The following is a 20,469-nucleotide window of genomic DNA, read 5'->3' as shown; positions in this document are numbered from 1 at the left end:
AGATTTGAATTTATTTCAAGATATAATGGGCTGATAATTTTCAATGTGCAAATTTAATATTTAATATTAATATTTATATAAATCTCATAATTCCTCTATTTTCTTAATTAACAACACATACACTGCTGAAGATATCTGGCAAATTCCCATCATCAATATGTTTAACATTCCTGATCTGATTATCATAGAAACAATACAAAATGAGCTAATGTTTGTATTTTTCAATTTAATTTCCAAATATAAATAAACACATCAAAGAACAAGCCACACAAAATCAATAATGCTTTTACAGTTTCTGTAGAATTAGCACTTTGCAGGGGGTTCATTCCAGCCACATCTATTTGCATTGTTTCTTTTTTACAAAATAAAATAATTTACAAAAATGTACATGCTCTATTACAACGAGCCTTGGTGGAATGCTTTATACAACTTCAATTAACATATTAACATAAGGACGGGATGTGTGACATTGTTTATAAATAATAATACAAAAATGTAACCTTTCAAGCACTACATATGCAGTGCAAATATACAGCGCTATATTACAAAAATACAAATTTCCAGCACTCAGGTACATTATGTACACTTTACAGTTGTTTTTCATGCTACAAATAAAACAGTGGTGAATGGTGATCTATTATCGCTTATTCATAATGCAGGTCAGTTGTTTTTCCTCTTGGCCACATGTGCATTCTTCTGCTTGACTACACAATATCCAACAAACTCAGTGGGATTCTCATGGGATTTGTGGAACATACAGTATGTATGTTGCAGGAGTGAGACAGTTTTTATTATCCCTCTGATAGGGATCTGACTGTTTGCACACGTCCAGACAAGTGCTAGGTCTATTGTTCGGTTTTATGACCATCTCTGCTGTGTTGTCATGGCACCAAGGCCTCTGGCCCCGAAGTCTAATCCTGTCCGGTGTGGCGAAATTCCAGACATGGGCTGAATCATCCCGGTATTACAGTCATACTCCCAAATGTTGTCATAGTCCATTTCCTGGTCATCTGGCTCTGTGGGTTCGAGGTACGAGTGGTGATCTGTGTAGGCGACAAGAAGATTCAGAAGCGTTTAGTTTCAAACTATGGCTCACATACCATGCCCTGATTGTAGTAGAAAAAGAAAAGAAACTTGGGCAAAGTCCAAAGTCACTTAAAGTGTGATCAGCCTTGTCATAACATATAATCTCATGGTTAAACCGGTAGTGGGACATGCCTACATGACGCTACCAACAATTGTTCTCAACATTCTTCTGCTAGAGGCACAGAAACATGCAAGCTATCAGTTAAATCTGTGGGATGGTTAAATCCGCAGCCCTCAGAAAATAAATAAATAAATGGATAAAATCTGGCTGCGTTTTCATACGAGATAAAAAAAGAACGTATAGATATGAGAGTGAGAGTCGTCCAGTTGTGTGCTGTCAATCACGGTGTAGTAGTAATCCTGTCTGGAACAGTGTTCCCTTACACTGGGCTTCCCCCCTACATGGGACACCTGCACACATGGCATTTAAAGCTGTCCCTAAGCTCCATTTCATTGGCACATCCGCACATTTCATTTCCTGCACTTTTATTTCTGCACCCTTGAAGACTGATTTATACTTATACAGTATATATATATATATATATGACAGTGCCGCACCGAATATTGCCGACCTGCAAGCTCACAATGCGTCGCGATGCAAGCTTGTAGATCAGCTATTTTCGGCATTGGCACACCATTGTATGACAGAGTATAGATCAGGCAGATCTGCCTGCTGACAGATCCAAGAGCTCCATCAGTCCAGTCAGTGTGTTGCCTGTACTTAATTTAACGTTGGGTGGAGTGGGAGTAATTGTCTGTGTCCTTGATAGTATTTAGGTAGGTGGCTACCAGTGTTGACTTTCATATCATGCACTTGAGAGGAAATGTGATACCACAGTACTAAAGCCTTGGTTGAAAATAGTGAGCAAATTGATATACAAATTTCATTTGGGTCCATCCAGGAAACTAAAACTCTGAGATTATGAGCCCAACTAAATCAAATATCACTCTTCTCTTTGAATCGACACAAAGGCATTTTAATGCATTTTTAAAGGCATTTTAATGCCTTTGTGTCATCATTTATTTATGAACATACTTTCCACAAAGACTACTAGAGCATACGTTAGGCCACAGTCACCCACACATACATGCACGCGCGCGCAGCCGCGCACACACATGCACGCGCACACGCACACGCACACACACACACACACACACACACACAGAATGAATGTTTCACTGTGTTAACGTTTATTTTCAGATGCCAGCAATTCTTACCTGGTGAGTAACCATATGATGTCTGATATGTGTTCATCACATTGCACGATGGAATGAGCCTCTGTGAAAAGATGAGAGAACAAAAAGTTACTTCCCATGGTCTAATATAACAAACACGCTTAACTTCACACAAATATCTGTTTCATCTTATGCACCTGTTCAAATATCACCAGTAGCGCAAGTATATGCCCAAGTATAACGTACAGCACACCACAGTTGTGGTTATATAATTCCGCATTCCAGAAACAAGAGTGTCCTGGGAAATTGGCATTGCATTTTTTAAAACCCTTTTGGGTGATTAATTGACACAACTTATGAGTGTAAGGGTGTTCTGCTTAAGGACTGCTTAACTACTGTATCTGATGATGGACACATTGGATATACACCTATATAACTATAATCCGTTGGCTGACCACAGGACCTTACATACACCGTACAATCTTGAGTGTGAATAGGGTCTATTTTTCCACTCTCTTGCTGTGTTCACAATAGCGGAGACAACAGATACAACGCGATTATGCGTGGCCAGTTATATTACTGTTGAATCGCAGTTCAATTGTTGCATTAACAACACTGCATAAATGAAAACAGTAGGGTTAAATAGCACAGAGAACTGGTTAACTTTATGAAAGAGTTTTTTTTTCCTTTATGGATTGGAGCAGGAACTGTGGGCAGAGAGACGGGAGTGTAACTGGTCAAACAAAAACATGACTGATGACGCTTTACCGCGTCATTGGAGCGCTGAAAAAAGTTGAAGCCACCTCAAGTTTTTTATCTAACACATCATGCCCACCATGCCCCCCAAGTGTGGGGCATCAGTTTGTAGTTTTGTGTCGCTGGCTTCCATTGCAAATGACTTGTAGCCTGCCTACAAATTCACCACTCTTCTTTTTTTTTTTGCAGATAAAGTGGTACCCTGGTCGGTGCATTTCTCACCTGTTCTAGCAATAGATTGGGTTGAGGCAGCATCTTCAGTCTGGACACGGCCTCTGCTCTCTGCTCGGCTTGGTTTTGATGAGTCTCCATCTCCAGGCCAAGAGCCTGACCCTGTGAGTTGGTCAATACCAGGCTCCTTCTACAGCGCCTGCCCATGGGAGGGCTGTGGAGCTTGAATGAGGCGGGCAGCAGCTGGGGGCTTGGCTGCTGGTGTTGGAGATGGTGCTGCAGATGTGACCCATGCCAGTTGTTCTGATGGGGCACAGAGGCTCAATTATAATCACATCGAAGGTATTTCAACTATAAAAAAAAATTCAGTCAAATGCAGGATGTTAAAACTGAATATAGCTTTGGTTATTCAAGCAAGTGTATTAAATTAATGGGAGACAAATTGTCAGCTGAATATTACGCAGTGAACAATTTTTAGTTGGAACGAGGTTGATTAGTCACCGTAAATAAAAGTATCAACCTGTATGATGAGACATCAACTATATGAATAGAAATTTGATGTGAAATATTCACCAACGTTGGATCGCTTCTTCAGCATGATCCCGGTGTATAAATAACTTTAATGCAATTATGAGGAATTTTGAGGAAGTATTTACTAATCCCTTGAACTGTGTGGCTTTGATTATTGCTTCTGAAAGGGAGATGATTTAGAGGAGCTATTCTCACACTTCTCTTGGCACTTAATTATGCATAGTTTGTGATCAATTAATCACTGGTGGCTCAGCCTCACCATGTTGACTACTTGAGATGCTACTTTTCTCAACCACGTCTGTGTGTGTGTGTGTGTGTGTGTGTGTGTGTGTGTGTGTGTGTGTGTGTGTGTGTGTGTGTCTGTGTGTGTGTGTGTGTGTGTGTGCGTCTGTACTGTATGTGTGTGTATTAGCTGACACCAGGCAGGCTGTGTGGATGTAAACCGAGCCTATGGATCCAGTATCGGTGACCCACTTACCACTGGCCTGACTGGGCTCTCGCTCTCCTCCTCCAGGGCATAGATGTCGGGGGTGCAGGGCTCGTCGTACAGGGGTGACAGGGGCTGGCGAGGGGCGCACATATCCGAGTGGCGCTGGGGTGCATTCAGTGGGTAGTTCAGAGATGTCTGGGGGTAGCTCCAGCTGTTAGACTGTTCACAGAGGATTTGAACAGATCGAGGGGTTAGTGGCAAGCTCCCAATTATCAGTGGTGAAAGCCAACTGACCATTTTCCCTTTCTTTCTTTCTCGCTCTCTCTCGCTCGCTCTCTCTCACGCTCCAAAGGCTAGCAGAAGCTAATCATGTAAGCCACACTTAGCAATGGGATTTAGGGTCCGGTTACCAAGCGGAGGGATAGGAAGAGTCTCAGACATGATCTACAACAGCGCTATCTTGACAACTTTGTTGTCCACTATGTGTGTCACTATGTGTTTTCTGCTACTGATTGATTGATTAATTTTTCTTTATTTAAGTGTCATGCTTCCAAGGAAGCCCAGCCCATATGGATTTACAGGACACTTCTACCAACTACTACTATTATATTGTTATCCTAGCACATATACTACTGTAGTAAAAGCCTTCTGTGTAGGCTCTCATGGGCCCAAGTGATGAAGGTTAAACAAAATCACTTTATGGCACTACTTTGGGGTCACACTTTACCTATTTGAAAAGGGATCCGTCAGCCTTAATTATGGACAACTGCTACCGTAGCCATTATTTATTTACCCTCAATGCGACACGGCCTACGCTCAGCCTCGTGCTTAGTCTATCCGTCTATTTCAGTTGGTGCACACATGACACTTTAAAGCAGGGATGTCAAACATACGGCCCGCGGGCCGGATCAGGCCCGCTAACTAGTTTAATCCGGCCCGCGAGATGATTTTGCAAAGCATTAAAAAAAAAAAAAAAAAGATTATTTTTTTTTTGTGCCAAAAATGTTTTAATAGTTTTTTGGTCAAGTCTACAACTGCAACCACACGTAACTTCCACTTTCCTCATCTTCTTCCTCGTCTTTGTATTGGTATTGTTTGTGTTGGAGCGCCTCAGTGCGGCTGCAGAGTTCATGTGCAACCTCTTCCAGAGAGAGATAGAGACACTAGAAACTCTGCTGGAGACACAAAACAAACTGTGTAGACTTGGCCCTTTGAAATAAAATGTATTTTGGCACACAAAAAAAAAATCTTAACGGTTATCGATTAATTAATCGGTAAGGCCTAACGGTAAACGGTTAATAAAATGTTTTTTTGAATTTGGCCATACCTATTTGTGAAGTTTACATTTTCAGAATGTGCTTGTACTAACTAAGACTAAGTAAAGTAAACAAAGAAAACTATCTGAAGTTGTTGTTATTGTTATTATTAGTTATTATGCCATGATTTTACCGGTCCGGTACCGGTCCGGCCCTCTGGCCCTCTGGCCCTCCTCCATGTGGCCCCTGAGCTAAAATGAGTTTGCCATCCCTGCTTTAAAGTGAGACAACAGTCTCCAGGGGAATATACAGTTATGAACTTGGAAGACAGGGTCAAGTACCTTCACAAGGGGGGCTTTCTCCAGACACTGGGGGCTGGCACGATGCTGAGCCGAGTAGGGCATGCTGTAGAGCTGAGACATTGCTGGACTCTCTGTGGACTGGACGTAGGAGTTACGCTGAGGAGAGGAGTAGCGAAGCGACAAAGGTCGAAGGTCACGCTCAGGCCTGGTGTGGGATGACACACTGTTGCTCCTGCTGCCCAGCCGGGCGGTCTCAGCGGATGAGGGCCGGCTGGAAGTGTACTTTAGTGACAAGAAACACACAAGAGTCAAAGGTTAGAGTTTGAGTCGTGGTATCACAACCAGGGGGGCATCGGTATGTTTAAGCGTCGCGTGCTGTTCAAACAAACATAATCGTCACTGTCAGGTGGAAACCTCGTAACTCCCATGAATCAATGCTATTGGTCAGACATTATATCTGTCTGTGGGTTTTACAAATATTCAACCAAGTATTAGAACTTATCACTAAATCGCATAACTCAGGCTACATACAGGCTTTCTTTTTTTTAATTCCCTGAATATCAAAGTTTTTGGACATTTTTACACCCAAGTTTACACCCAACAGCGACAATATCATATTTGGTGTGTCTTCAGGATTTCGTTTTCTATAGCTATACCCTTGGGTTGTGTGAAAAGCAAAGTCAAGCTGAAGTTATCTGTGAGCTGTGCAAGGGCAGACATTCCCTATCAGCTTAATTGGGAGTGGGGAGGTTCAAGTCAGCAGCCCACACACACACAACACAGAGCCTTTTCCACCACTTAAGGTAATTGGCAAGAAAGTTGGCTAGTATCGTTCCTCTCACAGGGAGTTTTGTCAAAGTCTTGATAGTGCAAGGCAATTTAAATAGACTCTTAGATTTTATAGCCAACAAGCCAACTTATTTTGACCCCAGAATCAGCATGTAAAGACGTCTCATTTTCCAAGATCAAAGTTATCTTCATGGGTCAAAGAAGAATTACCACCTTTGTTTTGATTTTGTTTTTTTATTGGAGGACCTGAGGATCAGCAACGCTGCCTTTGTAGTGGTAACGGGAGCACTGTGGTCTTTAGACCTCGGTTAATAATTAACTTGCTGCTCAGCTCCACCAAAACAAACGAGCAGTGTTTTTAGGTGATGCAGACATCCAAAGCCTAACCAAACTGTGGCAACTGTGCCATGGACAATGGTCAGCGTGTAGTCACTTCCGGTAATTAAGTCAAATACATGATTTTTGCATGACAATGTTTTCACCAGTGCTTTGCAATGGAAGACAGTAAAGTGTGCACTTACACACAGGGGTTCAGTGTATCCTGGGGAGAGAGGGTTGTCCTCCTGTCTGGGGAATTGAAGGTTGTGAGACCCATGTCCGCTCTGGCTCAACCTTAGGGAGTCACTTAGTCCCTGGCTGTTGCCACTCCATCTGTCAAATTGTGGAGGCTAGAGTGGATAGAACACAATAATTAACACCTTACATACACATGCCATTAAACCTAATACATTAACACCTAACGTCATGGTCATAAACAAATACCCCAAGATAGAAACATAAGATGGACTGGGCCCCATGACTTCTTTATGAGCCATAAGTAAGTCAACATTTTAAACGAGTGTGCTACTTGTCCTGTATTGCGATGCTTCATGTTATGCACAGTCTGCACCTCTTTGGGTGTGCGCCTTTATAGAATTCTTAATTGTACCAAATTGTTGACAGCCATTCTCTATGTGTTAATTTACACAAGAGGTAGGGCTGCACTTTTTATCTGCCTTATCTCTTTTTCCTGCACCCCTATCGACCGTACCTGCAGGTCTGCGAACTACAGTATGTGTGTGCTAGATTTTAGTGGATCTTTAATGATCAGTAGATGTGAATGGTTCTATTGTGTTTGGGAGGGGCAGGGCTCTCACCTCTTTCCTGGTCGGGGTGTAGATGATGTCATAGACAGGGGGCGGGGGACTGAGAACGGGCACATCAGCGGCTTTGAAATGCTGGATCCAGTCACAGAACTCGGTCTTATCCAGACAGGACACCACTATGGGGTTGATTAGCTTCCCTGGGTAGAGAGAGAGAGTGAGTGAGTGGATGGGGTCGTGAGAGGGGGAGACAAAGCCGGTCATTTGGTCCAGTCGCTCACTGGAATGTGCTACAGGGAGAATGTCATTCAATGGGGATAAAACTAGCCCATTCATTCATTGTCACTGTATGACGCTGGTTGATTCATGAAAAAGGATAATTAGGCGATGACATGCGTAAGAGTGAACATTCATTAAAATCCACACGTAACTTGTACAGTCAGAAGGCTAATTCTCTACAATCTTTCATTGCACGGTATTTACACTACGGTCAATTTACCTTCAATCATAAAGGTGTTGGGCTTGACATCTTGGCAGGGTGTGGTCACAGTTATCATGTTGAGCGGAAGTTTCCCCTGTAATAACGTACAGTGTTAAACACAACTCTCATGGTGCAAACATGAATTACAGGTACAGTAGGCAGCTTCAACTGTGACTTTAGTTTAGTTTGAAAAAAGGGTGTGTGTGTCTGTGTATGGATTATAAGAAGTTGAGGTGAAAGTCTGGTTAAAAAAGCAGAGATTTTGGTCACAAAAGGTTATGCAAATGCTGAATACATGTGCTGTCCACTTGACATAACTCTGAGATCAGTGGTACCTTGTAAAAGAGTCCATTGTTCTCCCCAGATAGGATGATCAGTGAGGAAGGATACATCACCAACAGCCTGTCACTCTGCTCCTGTTGACATAAACATTCCTGCAAGTTAACTTCATGCACTTGTTTATGGTTGCATTAGATGCAGTTGCATTATGTGCAAATCATTCTACTGGTTAATTCCCTGTGTGCAGAAGCACATTTTAGAAGCCTGTTCCACAAAGTCAACATAAAAATAAAATAACATAAATGAGGGTTACATTCACATACACTTTAAGAGTTTGATTGGTTGTTGGAAAATATGCTATTTGGAACTTTCCTACCCCATCATATACAATATATAGGTCTGTTTCACTCCAATGTTGACAAACATTACTGATGCAAACAAACCCGTTAGTGGCCCAAAATACAGCGTAGTGGCCCAAAATACAGCAAGTACAGTTTAAAAATAATTTAGCTGTAGTCTAATGTTTAGTCCATCTATCAAGAGCTTAGTTAATCAACTAGAGAATAAAAACATGTCTCCACTGCCATTTTATTTTTTGATGGTTGCTGCCCATTCGTTTACATTTGTATCACTGGTTGGGCGTTTAAATCCCATTTTGATCTCGAGTCAAAGTAGTAGTGGGGTATTTAAAGGCATGGCAGGCTAGGAGTGTGTGTTTCTTCTTCCTTAGCTGTGGGCGAGTCCTCTGACAGACAGCTGACATTCCAGCTGTGAGGTGAGTCGAGTCGCTGCGTGAGTCGAGCAAATGCCTCTCACACACCCATGCCCTAAATCTCTCACACACTTCAATGGGGCTGCCGCTATTTTCCCACAGAGAATGAATTGGAGCTGCCCTGACAGGCTGTGTCACGATCACGGTTTTTATTGGACTTTGCGTAAAGCCGAGTCAGCGCTAATTATTTGCTCTTCTGTATGACTTGGGAAGAATTGAGTCAAACTTATCTGGAACTCTGTATAATTTGGGAAGAATTGAGTCAAACGTATCTGGAACTGTGTGAAGTTCCCCCAGTGTTATTCCACTCATTCCTTACTGTACATCACATCAGCTGTACTGTACCGCATGTTGCGTAACTTTAAGAATGATGTATTATGTATTAGTCACTTGTGCACGGACTGAAATCCCCACAATTTGCAAACAGGGTGGTGTCATGCTAGCTCCTAGCTGTTCACTGTACATTTCCCTAAACAATCAAGACATGATGTCTTTTAGTAGTGTGACAGCTAATGGCACGTCACGCATGCACACACAGACACACAGTGTTATCTATTATACCTGGCAGGGCAGGTGTTGCAGTCGGACTTTCGTGACGTAGGAGATTGCCCCCAGGCTGTCTCGCTGCGAACCCTCCCATTCATAGATGGGCTCTCTGTTGATGGAGTTCCTCAGCTCATCTCTGCCCTCACGAGACCCCTCCTGGTTTAGCTGAACACAATGGGAAACCTTTCAATGAGCGACATTAGAAATAATCATACAATTTACAGGAATTACAGTGCATCATGACATGGAATGCCGCAAGAAGTAAATGAATATAGAAATGTGTTAGCCTCGCGTGGCCAGACAATATCACACGACACACACCTGCCTAGGGCTAAAGTGCAATGCAATTTTGCAAAGGCAGATTCGTCTGGAACCAGGCTAGAAATGTGTCCCTCTGCACTTTATTACAATTAAATCTGGGGCACATGATGGTCCAGAGAATACTAATCACTACACCTTCATGCCTGTCAGTAGCTTTAAACATGTTGATCTGGTTATTATTGTTGGACTACTGCTGCCCTGGCTTGTAAATCAACGAGCTAATAAAACTGACAGAAAGGCAGAAAATATGTCATCAGTTCAATTATCTTGCTCTTTGTTGATCCGTTAATGTCACCTAGTTTGTAATGGATGTCGTCATCCATTTCCTGCACACCTGTGGGTGTGAGGCTTGGTCCGGTGCAGTCAAGACCGCACCCCTTGTATCTAAGGGAGAGACACCAGTGCCCTACTTGACTCACCACCGGCCCATATACACGCTCTGTTGATGTTTCTCTACCTCTGGCTGAGGCCACAACCCTTCCCATGCTAATATACCAGTTGGATTAAGACACAGTTGCAAACTTGTTTGGAACAGTTACTGTTGTTACATACGTAAACTTGAGTGTTCTTGTGAAGCACTGTGAAAACCATGTCCTAAATATATGTCGCACCAGTGGACAAAGAGCACATTAAAAATACCTTGACTCTGGTGTAGTTTTCAGGTGCGATGGCAGTTCCGCCGTTGGCCTCAATGTTTTCTTTGAGAAGCCCAAACCATAGATCCATCTCTTCTTGGTTGGCGCAGTACACAACGATGGGGTTAAGGCTCACACCTGCAGGGGTCAAAGGTCACAGGGTCAAAATGGAAAGGGGCCACCAGTGCTTGGGCAGAAATCTTTCTCCGAAAGCTTTGTGGTGACGCGCTGTGGTGAGTCATTCTTGACGTTCACGTGGTTTCACATAATGTGTAGCTTCTATGGTTATGTCATGTTTCGTTAGGCAACACTTCCTCCAGAATAGTTTGATGCCATTTTGAACAGACTAATTTCCACCTGTATAACTTATTTCCCCAGACCACCAGTGATGGGCTGTCACTGTGGACTAAAAAATAAAGCAGACGGTTCCTCCCATAAACTGCTTACCCAGGAGGAATGCACAGGACCTGGGGTGAATAGAGCCGGAATCTCCCTTCCCGTCAGTTCCACACATACCAGAGATAAACAGCAGAGATAGTGGCTTTCATTCTGGCCCCATGGCTTTGTCCTTGCCAGGAACCATAGTCTGCTGACTGCTCCTCTAATAAGCAGCCACGCTAGTTTCATTTGTTGACTCTATTCATTCCATCCTTAAAATGTTGACCTTGATGACGGCACTCCCTTGAAAAGGGCATTTTCTCCCACAGTGCAGGCAAGGACAGTGATATGAAGATTCACAAGATTGGAATGAAAGTCTCAGAGGGGAAATATGTCGGTCCTCTTTCTGCTTGTTAGTGAGTTTACAGAGAACATTAACTGAGGCTATTTTTTTTAAATAGGAGCTCTCATGGAGTGTGGGAGGAAATGCTTTATCATTGTACGTCATTACATGCTGCGTCATTGTACGTCTTTACAGTAAAACTGATTCATATTTTCTGCCCTGCATGAGGGATATACAAGCGTCTTTGAGGAGATATCTCTGCAGTAGATCTCATACTTGACTCAGAATTTCATCATGCTACATGTGTTTTGTTCCAGTACTCCCACCCTTTATGTAAATAAAGGCACTCACTGAACTAGGAAAACATTTGAAAGGAAATACCTAAAATGAATAAATGCGTTCCAGTAACTAATGTCAGGTCAGTTGCACTTGAGTAACACCAAAGAGAGTCAACATTTTGACAGCAGGGACCTATTAAATTTCAATAACACAATAATGATAAAGAAATACAAATAAAGACACCTAATGCTCAGCCTGACTGGAACTGACTACATGTTTGTTTTTCTGATTTAGCAACTTTTTGTGCTTAACATAATTGACTGAATATAATGTTCCCCAGCCAGAGTAGTGTCCCTCAGCCGACTCTAGCAGCCAGTCTCTGTTATTTAAATATTTTTCTACTCTAATTTAAAAGAAGTCAAGTTGATAATTAAAAATGTCTTCGCCCAGTCAGAGATCAAACGGCAAGAAGCATTACTACCGGACATTAAGCGGAGAGACTTTTGGAATGTGCCATACGTTATAAGTAGTGACAAGGCTGCACTCGACAGCTGGGCTGGTTTAGGCACACCTGTCGTCTAACAAGGGGGCCTTCAAGGCCGGCTTGGCCTTTTGACCGCGGGTGGCGAGGGCACAGATCTAGTTAGTTCTGGAGCTGAGTGGAGGGGAAGAAGGGTCGCGGCACCTTTCATTCGCTGGAATGTGGCAACATAGGAAATGCCATGGTTTGGAAATAGCATGCAATCTCTTGTACTCAAATCTATGAATAATGACAATGACAAACATAGCCCGACCACTAATGTCATTGAAAGTAGTCTGGAAGTGTGAAAGTTTCATGGTGACAAATGACAAAGTGGAGGGTGAGACCTCCACTTTGATCATGTTGCGTTTTGAAGTTGACTGGTGAATTGTAAACATCCTTCTGGAAGAGCCGGTTCCTCTTCCAAAGGATTGATCTGACTAGAAACAACACCCCTGATAACCGTTAATAAAGCTGATGACTGCAGCATGTCAGGGCAGAAAGCCAACTAAATGAAACAAATCCAAACTTACCATTGATCTGGAAGGCAAATTCCTGGGGCTGGCTGTGGTTGCAGTTCTGTTGCAGGTTGCAGATGTTAAGTTCTTTCAATGGAAGTGTTCCCTGCGAATAAAACCACAAAAACATTTAATCCTCAAAATGTCATAAAACTTGCTTGCTTGCATGCTTGTATGGAAAGTTAACATTCTCTCTCATCTACTACAACTACAAGTCACTGCAACAATAAGCGAGTGTTAGCTGACTAATTAGTAATTACATGAAATGTGTTCAATTATGGCAAACATTAAATTAGTGTGAAGCTGAGGTCAGCTTACTAAGCGGATAACAGATTGATGGTTGTGGTATATTTGTCGTCATCTACGTACTGACTAATACTGCAGACGAGTGCTCAGTCGTCTCCTTATGACATGGAGTCTAACACACAGCAGACAGTGAAACAGTGATTAATGACTGCTCACACTTTACGAGACAGGTATAGATATTAAATCATACACTCTGTGTTTACCAACACATAGCCGGTTGGCAGGGGGACACGTGTTTAAGAGCATGTATTGAATCTATGGGATTTTGGCCTACAGGAACATGACATATTACAGTGCATTAATGCAATAAAGACTTTGAGCTGTTTCTCTATTTCATCTCGTTGCAGCCTTGCTGGATAATACTTTGTAAACTCTACATTTAGATAAGTGCTATATAATAAAAGCATATTATTATTCTGTTCTGCCATTGCCTGGCTTTCAAAGACCCACCTGATATGTGAGTCCTGTTGTGTTGTTGGAGACAAAATGAAGGTGTGTCTGGAAAAGGTCCAGGTAGCAGTCATGCACATCCTGCAGAGATGGAGAGAGGGGAGTGTAAGAGATAATGCAAGGACACGTGGGACAATGTAGATAAGGGCCAAGCCTACACATGCTAGAAGATAAGTATACCTCAAGAAAACTATGATCCTTAAACTCCATATGGATAAGTGCAAGTTTTCTTTTAAATGGCATGTAAGTGATATGTTTTTGTTAAAACGTTAAAGCTCAATATTCTCATAGTAATCATTTATATAGAGTGTTTGTTCAGTTCAGCCCCTCTCCAGCTCTTTAGTAAACAGAAAATAATTCAAAATGTTCAGGTTGCGACATAAATGTTATCCAATCAGGAGAGAGAACCCTACAAAGATCATTTATAATCAGGTTATCCCATTAACCTGTGCCAATAACGCAGACTAATCAGCCTTTAAATCACTACTCTGGACCCTCCCCTGTTCAACAATTCTGATCATCTACTTCAAATGCCAAGTCCTAGATTACCCTTATAATATTGTACTGTCAGCTTTGACACACTGAGTCATGGATCTCTGCTGGAGGAAGTGGTCTGCTGTATATACAAGGAATGCAGGGATTTCAGGGACCATGAAGGATGATTTATAATCACTTCCTTCCCTGTGACAGCCAAACTCTTTTCTGCGTTCACGTATGACTTCTTTTATCAAAGAAAAACTTGGGAAATACAGCATCATTTCCTTTGAGGGAGCTTTTGCTGTACCACAAAGTGTTCTTTGGCTTGTATGACCTCATTGAACACCACACGATTCCCGCAGTCAATCCATCTTTTCCCAGCGTTATTTTGACAGAATGGCTGTGTCACAACTCTTGACAAATAGCTATTCCCACGAAAACAACTGTGTCCAGCTCCTGGGATCAGAGAGACTCCATCTGCCCCGAGGACATCTCTTGAGATGTTTCACAACCGTGTCAACCAAGTGTTTTGCATGCCCAAACAGAACCATGCGGTGTGCTCTGTGAGGCCTGGATATGATTAATCATAACCACCACGTCAATGCCAGCTGAAAGGTTTGATGTGCTCGATGGCGGCAGAGCAACATCCTGTTCTTCCCACCTGTTTGGCTTGTTTTAACTCTCATAGGGCTCGCTGGCATGACTAACGTTAGGTTTCATTGTAGGCTTGGTCATTGTTTAAGACCTCATTTACCGCAGAATTTGGGATGACATATACAGTTTGTTGTTTTGTGTGTGTGTGTGTTTGTTGTTTTGTGTGTGTGTGTGTGTGTGTGTGTGTGTGTGTGTGTGTGTGTGTGTGTGTGTGTGTGTGTGTGTGTGTGTGTGTGTGTGTGTGTGTGTGTGTGTGTGTGTGTGTGTGTGTGTGTGTGTGTGTGTGTGTGTGTGTGTGTGTGTGTGTGTGTGTGTGTGTGTGTGTGTGTGTGTGTGTGTGTGTGTGTGTGTGTGTGTGTGTGTGTGTGTGTACTTCCTCCTCACCTGGCAGTGGAGGAAACGGAAGCGAACTTTGGAGCTGTGAACCATCCTGCCATAGTTTTTAACATTGATGCTGCTTTTCTTCCAGCCACTGGCCGGATCATAGGGGAATGGAGGATCCCATTTTGTGTTCTCTATTGTCTGCATATCTTTTGGGGACATTTCCTGCAAACAATCACATGAAATTACATAAATACAGATTAGACAAAACACTGGAAAGAACAATTAGATATGGTGTCAAAGTAGTAGGCCAGAGAAAGGATTAACCATAATTACACACTACTTGGCATACAACCAGTGGTAGCTGCCTGTCATAAAGGTGTCCCTTCATGCAGTTATCCTGCGACTAGTATCCTACATTAGTGCAGCAAACTCTTTCTTGCATGTTATACTGTGCAGAACCAAATTAGTTTATTCAAGCACAACCAACCAGCTAGTTACCAGACTGTTTCTTGTAACTTCTGACTGCTGGAAAAAGAACAAAAGAAGATTTTCTGATTTTTCCCTTCTTTTTTTTAATCGAGCCAATGTGCTGCAATAGTTCAACAATTACACAGTAATTAGTGGGCCCTATGGCTGACTGTGGGTTAGACAATTGTGATATGCTTATCATTAGGCCGGTCACAATTATTACATAATGGCCTGATTGCAATTATTTTGAGCCAATCTTAATGATTCCATCTGTATAAAACAGATATATGAAAGAAAAGGAAATATTTTCAAAAATAGCATAAATAGCAGATCTATGCCTGCCCTGTAGATTTTCGCAATTTTTGAAAAATGTTGAACGTATCAAATTATTAAGAATATGGTCTGTTTTGGCCATAGTTCATTATCTATTTTGATTATTGATACCAGTCATCATTCACATGGCAATCGTCAACTAAAATGTCATGGTCGTGTCAGCCCTACCAGTTTCATGTTATTGTTTATACCATATGTCCTTACCTTAAAGGGGGTGACAGTGCACAGAATATTAATGATGCTGTTGGACTTCTGATGCCCTTCTTGTGGATTCTTCTTGCGAAACAGACGACTGCTGCTCGGGGCAGAGAGAAAGAGGGAGAGAGAGGGAGGGAGAGAATTCCATGTGTTACAACTCGTTTACCCATGTTTACCATAGATTTTGTGTTTGCTGGATATTTAACATCCCGACTGCAAATGTAAACAAGGGACAAGTAAGAGGAAGCATATTCCCTCTTAAGAAGAGCGTCCTTGTGTTCTCTGCTTTGTCAAATAGGGACGTGACCTAAACATAACGTCGCTTCATGCATTGTTTTGCATTTTAAACCTTGACATGTGGACTCGCTTGCGCAAGTTCCGCTCTAAAGCTTGAATTGTTGCTCAGTTTTCTTGACAACATAATGGCTCTAGCTTGAATCATGGTTTGTGTCTCGTGTCACATAAATTGACCAGTGGCCCCCCTTTGTCCTTGTGTCTTCAATACTAGCCATTTAAATGAGCTGAACAATCAGGTCTATGTCTATGTTTTAGATAATAAAGAGGCAATGCATAGGGAAATCAGCATTCAATGTCCCCCTTGTCTCGTGTGACCCTCATCTGTTATCATTAGTGTCACATTTATAAGGAAGCTCTTCCGTTGCAATGATAAGGCCTGGGAGTCTGCTTTTACAGTTTCAACTGAGTTTATCTGCTTATCTGCTCATGTGCACGTTGTCGTCCTTAGGATAACAAGGGAGGCTTTTGTTTATGCTGCTGGGAATCGGGGTCCATCTAATCCCGAGGTTCATGTCTGACATCAGAGATAGTGTTTTACATGTCATAGTATTCCACCCATGACCATTGTTTCTTCTTGTTATGGATCAAAGGGAAAATATGATAATTATTTTTGCTGATGCAATCCACGGTTGCAAACTGAAAGAGGAATGTGGATAATAGACAGGTACTCTCTCCTCTGCACACCTAACATTCTCCAAGTCATTGCATTGGCATTCACACTCACTACTTGGCCCCGTCGGGAATACCTGAGCCTGGCCTAATTTACTAAATACAAGAAGAGAGCAGGGCATAGAGGAACCAGGAACACTGGGCTTATTGTTGAAATTGAACAGCCTATTCACCTGGGAAGGTGTATCACTGCTCAGGCTAAAACTGAGACTTCTGAAGCCCAACGGTTGGGTCTACTTTCGACCATCTCTGTTTTTATTCAAACTCAAACGGTTCTTGGCAGAAGTAATGGAGACAGAACCAGATTGTGGACACAATGACACATCATAGTACACCGTTTCCCAAACAGTGGGTCAGGAGCCTTCTTTGGGTCGCGGACACATTTTTATGGGTCGCTAGTAAATACATATTTTTTTCCGTTTCCTACATTAAAAAAAAATATATATTATTAAAAATATTTTCTAAACTTTAAACAAAAACATCACAGCTGTTCATCAATTAAAAACAATTGATGAACAAAACATTGAAAAAATCTAATAATTTCCATAAATAAATGAATGAAATAAATAGCAGATCTACAAGCTCACAACGCGCGTTGTGAGCTTGTAGATCTGCTATTTTCACTAGTTTGGGTCCCGGGCAAACGTCTAATTTCTCTTTTGGGTCTTGGGCTAAAATGTTTGGGAACCACTGGTATATGGTATAGTGGTGCTGCAGTGGCTAATTAGAACCAGCTGTGGTGACCAATGTGCCGAGGTGGCCATGGGCAACATGCCCAGACACGCACCATGGGCCCTCCAGATAGCCAAAGACAAAACACAAGTTTATCAATGAAGGTGGATCCATGTGGTTCTAAATGTGTACACTCTCAGAGTTAAATTAACACTCTGTGTACTCATGTCTGCAAGACTTTAATTACATGTTGTTAAAGCTACTACACTACTATTACTATACATGCAGTATGTATCATAAATGTGATCTTGTAAGTTATTAACTATGATGGCCCATAAGTAGAGTGGGACGGATAACCCAACCGGGTCAGGTCCTGATTTTGGAGGGAAACCAAATTCACTGACAGGTGGCAGATCAACTTCACAGACAGGATGGCAAAATGTAACCGGATCACTGACAGTCTGACACCGTTGGGCAGACAGACGGCAACGCGGACACGGCTAGGGGACTATCCTGTGTATGACTATGATCCTGACCATGGGACCCCATAAACTTCACAACCTCTGGTTAACCCCACCATCTCAAACCCTTATAAATGCCAAGAATTCCTTCCAGCTCAAACACACGTTCTAAAATAACACACCGCAGCCGAGGACATGACATTGTCCTTCATCTTCAACACACATAATGACACACATGTACAACAGTGGAGGTGAGACGGGGGAATGCCTGGCAGACAGGCTGTTTTGCCCTTACCTGTTCCGGCGTATGAAGCTCTTGCCAGTGGAGAATCTGAAGTTGTGCTGGGGGACACATGACATGCTGCTCCCCATGTTGCTGTGTGCTGTGTGAGGGGCTGTGCGCTCCTCCTGTTCCCAACAAGCTGACTGTGTTCCCTGTGTGAGTGTGTGTAATCCAAGCAGTGCGTTGTGCTCCTCACTCACTGAAGTCAGACAAGAACTGAGAGAGAAGTGGGCAGGGTGAGGAGTACTGATAGACCGGTGAGAGAGAGTGTCAAGAGGGGGTGGAGTTTGGTATTGTGTGTGTGTGTGTGTGTGTGTGTGTGTGTGTGTGTGTGTGTGTGTGTGTGTGTGTGTGTGTGTGTGTGTGTGTGATGATTACCCAGAGGAGTTCACACCTACTGTGGGATTTTCCTGTTAAATCAATCCCAACAACAAAGTCATGGGGTCTGGGAGAAGTGTGCTGTTTAACACCTTCTGGGGCCAAATGGAGCCGATTGTGGGCCATCAAGTTAAAGACAGGTCAGTCACTATGAAATTGAGAATTGATGGTGTGTGTCAATCAGGGGTAGGGAGGGAGGGAGGGAGGGAGGGGGGGGGGGGGGGGCTTCCACTGGCATGCCTGAACATGAAATGCCTGTAGCAGGTATAGGAGTCTGTTTATTATCATCTCACATACCTTGACAGGAAAAACATAATTCTGAAACTCAAGTATTATTGACGAATCATAGAATGTGATGATGGTGTGGTTTCTTTTTCTTATTCTTTCTGGCTATTTACTTGAAATGAAAGTACAGCACATGTTTCATTGATTGAATACTTTATTAAAGGTAGGGTAAGTGATATTTTTTGTTATTTTTATTTTTTTTGTTAAAAAGGTTAAATTACTATATTCTGATCATTGCTACAGAGCGTTCGTTCGGTCACATGAGTCTCTCCAGCTCTTTAGTAAACAGAATATAAATACATTTTCAGGTAGGTGACAACATTTAAGCCAATCAGGAGAGAGCACTGAAAATGCATTTTCTGTTTAATAAAGAGCTGGAGACACATGGGAGACTCCTTTTACTGAACAAACACTCTATAGCAATGAGTACTATCAGAATATAGAGCTATTTAACACTTATTTTAACAAAAGTAAATCACTTACTCTACCTTTAACTTATTGATTTGTTAACAGTACAGGTAGTACAGTCAAAGGTTATGCTAAAGGGATAACACAAAAAGGGGGCTTGTTTCCATTGTGGTCAATTGTATTCAATTCATCAGTAATACATACATACATACAATACAAATATTGGAAGAAAACTCATTAGCACCATAAGGGCACGGCCCCACCGCACTTCTATTTTACCTCTGGGAATCCGATTCATGGTCTTGCACATTTTTCTGGAGAATCCACGTATTTGCATTGACAAAGCATTGGCAGATTCCGCCCAGAGGTAAAATAAAAGTGCGGTGGAGCCGTGCCCTAAGGTATGATGTGATATTGTGAAATATGACAAGAACCGCTGTTGTACAGCCAACAACTGAATAGCTAATTAACAGCCTATAATAAGGCATAAAGGCAATGGTGGTTGTCACAGTCTACCACTGGGTGATCTTGTGCCTAAAAAGTTGGCCACGACTTGTTGTACGTGACATGCTCTTTGTTCAGCCTTTAGTTTTATGGAATACTTGCCCTAGATGATGATTGTCGTCTACCATACATGTCAGTGGGATGGGAGGTTGGTCTAGTTTTAACAGGATGCTTGTGTATTCAAATGCTCTCATTTTACTAAAAGATGGGAAGGCTGCTCAAACATGACATGTTTGCGTATGGACACTGCTTTGGTAAACTTGAGCACAGCGGTAGGCTACTGTACGAGCTTAACTGAATCCCCCTATATGCACTAGGTCATTCAGTTCACTTCATTGTCTTCTGCAAGGGAATTCACACACATATACAGTATATACTTCTTCTTTTTTTTATCAGTAAATAATTAGTGGTTGAAATGAATAAAAGGTGTATTTTTCCATCAAGTTTATATAATAAGGGTGACATAATGTCCTAAATAGACAGTGACTTGTAGCATGTATCATCAATAACTACCATCAGACTGGCAAGTGAAGTAACAATAATCCTTTGGTCTTGGGTGATCTCATGGTAATGATGATATATAATGTCTACCATAAACCGACAGGTAATCCACAACCTGCTCAACCAGATTGAGTGTAGACGGATCCACCT

The 20,469-nt window shown here is 42.2% G+C and overlaps 1 protein-coding gene across 2 annotated transcripts; it reads right to left on the bottom strand.

Moving 5' to 3' along the window:
* Positions 1-206: 206 nt before the first annotated feature.
* On the bottom strand, positions 207-18,442 carry plekhn1 (pleckstrin homology domain containing, family N member 1). 2 transcript variants are annotated; one of them, XM_080444620.1, is made up of 17 exons: positions 18,256-18,442; positions 15,868-15,958; positions 15,361-15,387; positions 14,923-15,084; positions 13,408-13,488; positions 12,667-12,757; positions 10,618-10,751; positions 9,673-9,822; positions 8,396-8,476; positions 8,079-8,154; positions 7,634-7,779; positions 7,019-7,165; positions 5,748-5,990; positions 4,199-4,369; positions 3,241-3,492; positions 2,305-2,365; positions 207-1,043 (listed from the first exon to the last, which is right to left on the bottom strand). In XM_080444620.1, the coding sequence occupies exons 1-17, from the start codon at positions 18,330-18,332 to the stop codon at positions 859-861; spliced, it is 2,175 nt and encodes a 724-aa protein (XP_080300746.1). In that variant the 5' UTR covers positions 18,333-18,442; the 3' UTR covers positions 207-858. The 2 variants fall into 2 exon arrangements, with proteins under 2 accessions (XP_080300746.1, XP_080300747.1); XM_080444621.1 differs by lacking the exon at positions 15,361-15,387.
* Between the last annotated feature and the right edge of the window lie 2,027 nt (positions 18,443-20,469).

The sequence above is a fragment of the Gymnoscopelus braueri genome, assembly GCF_963280865.1.
Source record: "Gymnoscopelus braueri genome assembly, chromosome: 12".
Classification (NCBI taxonomy): domain Eukaryota; kingdom Metazoa; phylum Chordata; class Actinopteri; order Myctophiformes; family Myctophidae; genus Gymnoscopelus; species Gymnoscopelus braueri.
The sequence above is the reverse complement of the archived record's forward strand: the minus strand, read 5'-3'. Positions and strand labels throughout refer to the sequence as shown.

Coding starts and splice junctions, on each gene's coding strand:
- plekhn1 (XM_080444620.1), bottom strand. CDS start 18,332: ATGGGGAGCAGCATGTCATGTGTCCCCCAGCACAACTTCAGATTCTCC. Junction 12,758..13,407: donor CAACAGGACTCACATATCAG/GTGGGTCTTTGA, acceptor TTTTATTCGCAG/GGAACACTTCCATTGAAAGA. Junction 9,823..10,617: donor AAAACTACACCAGAGTCAAG/GTATTTTTAATG, acceptor CATTGTGTTCAG/CTAAACCAGGAGGGGTCTCG.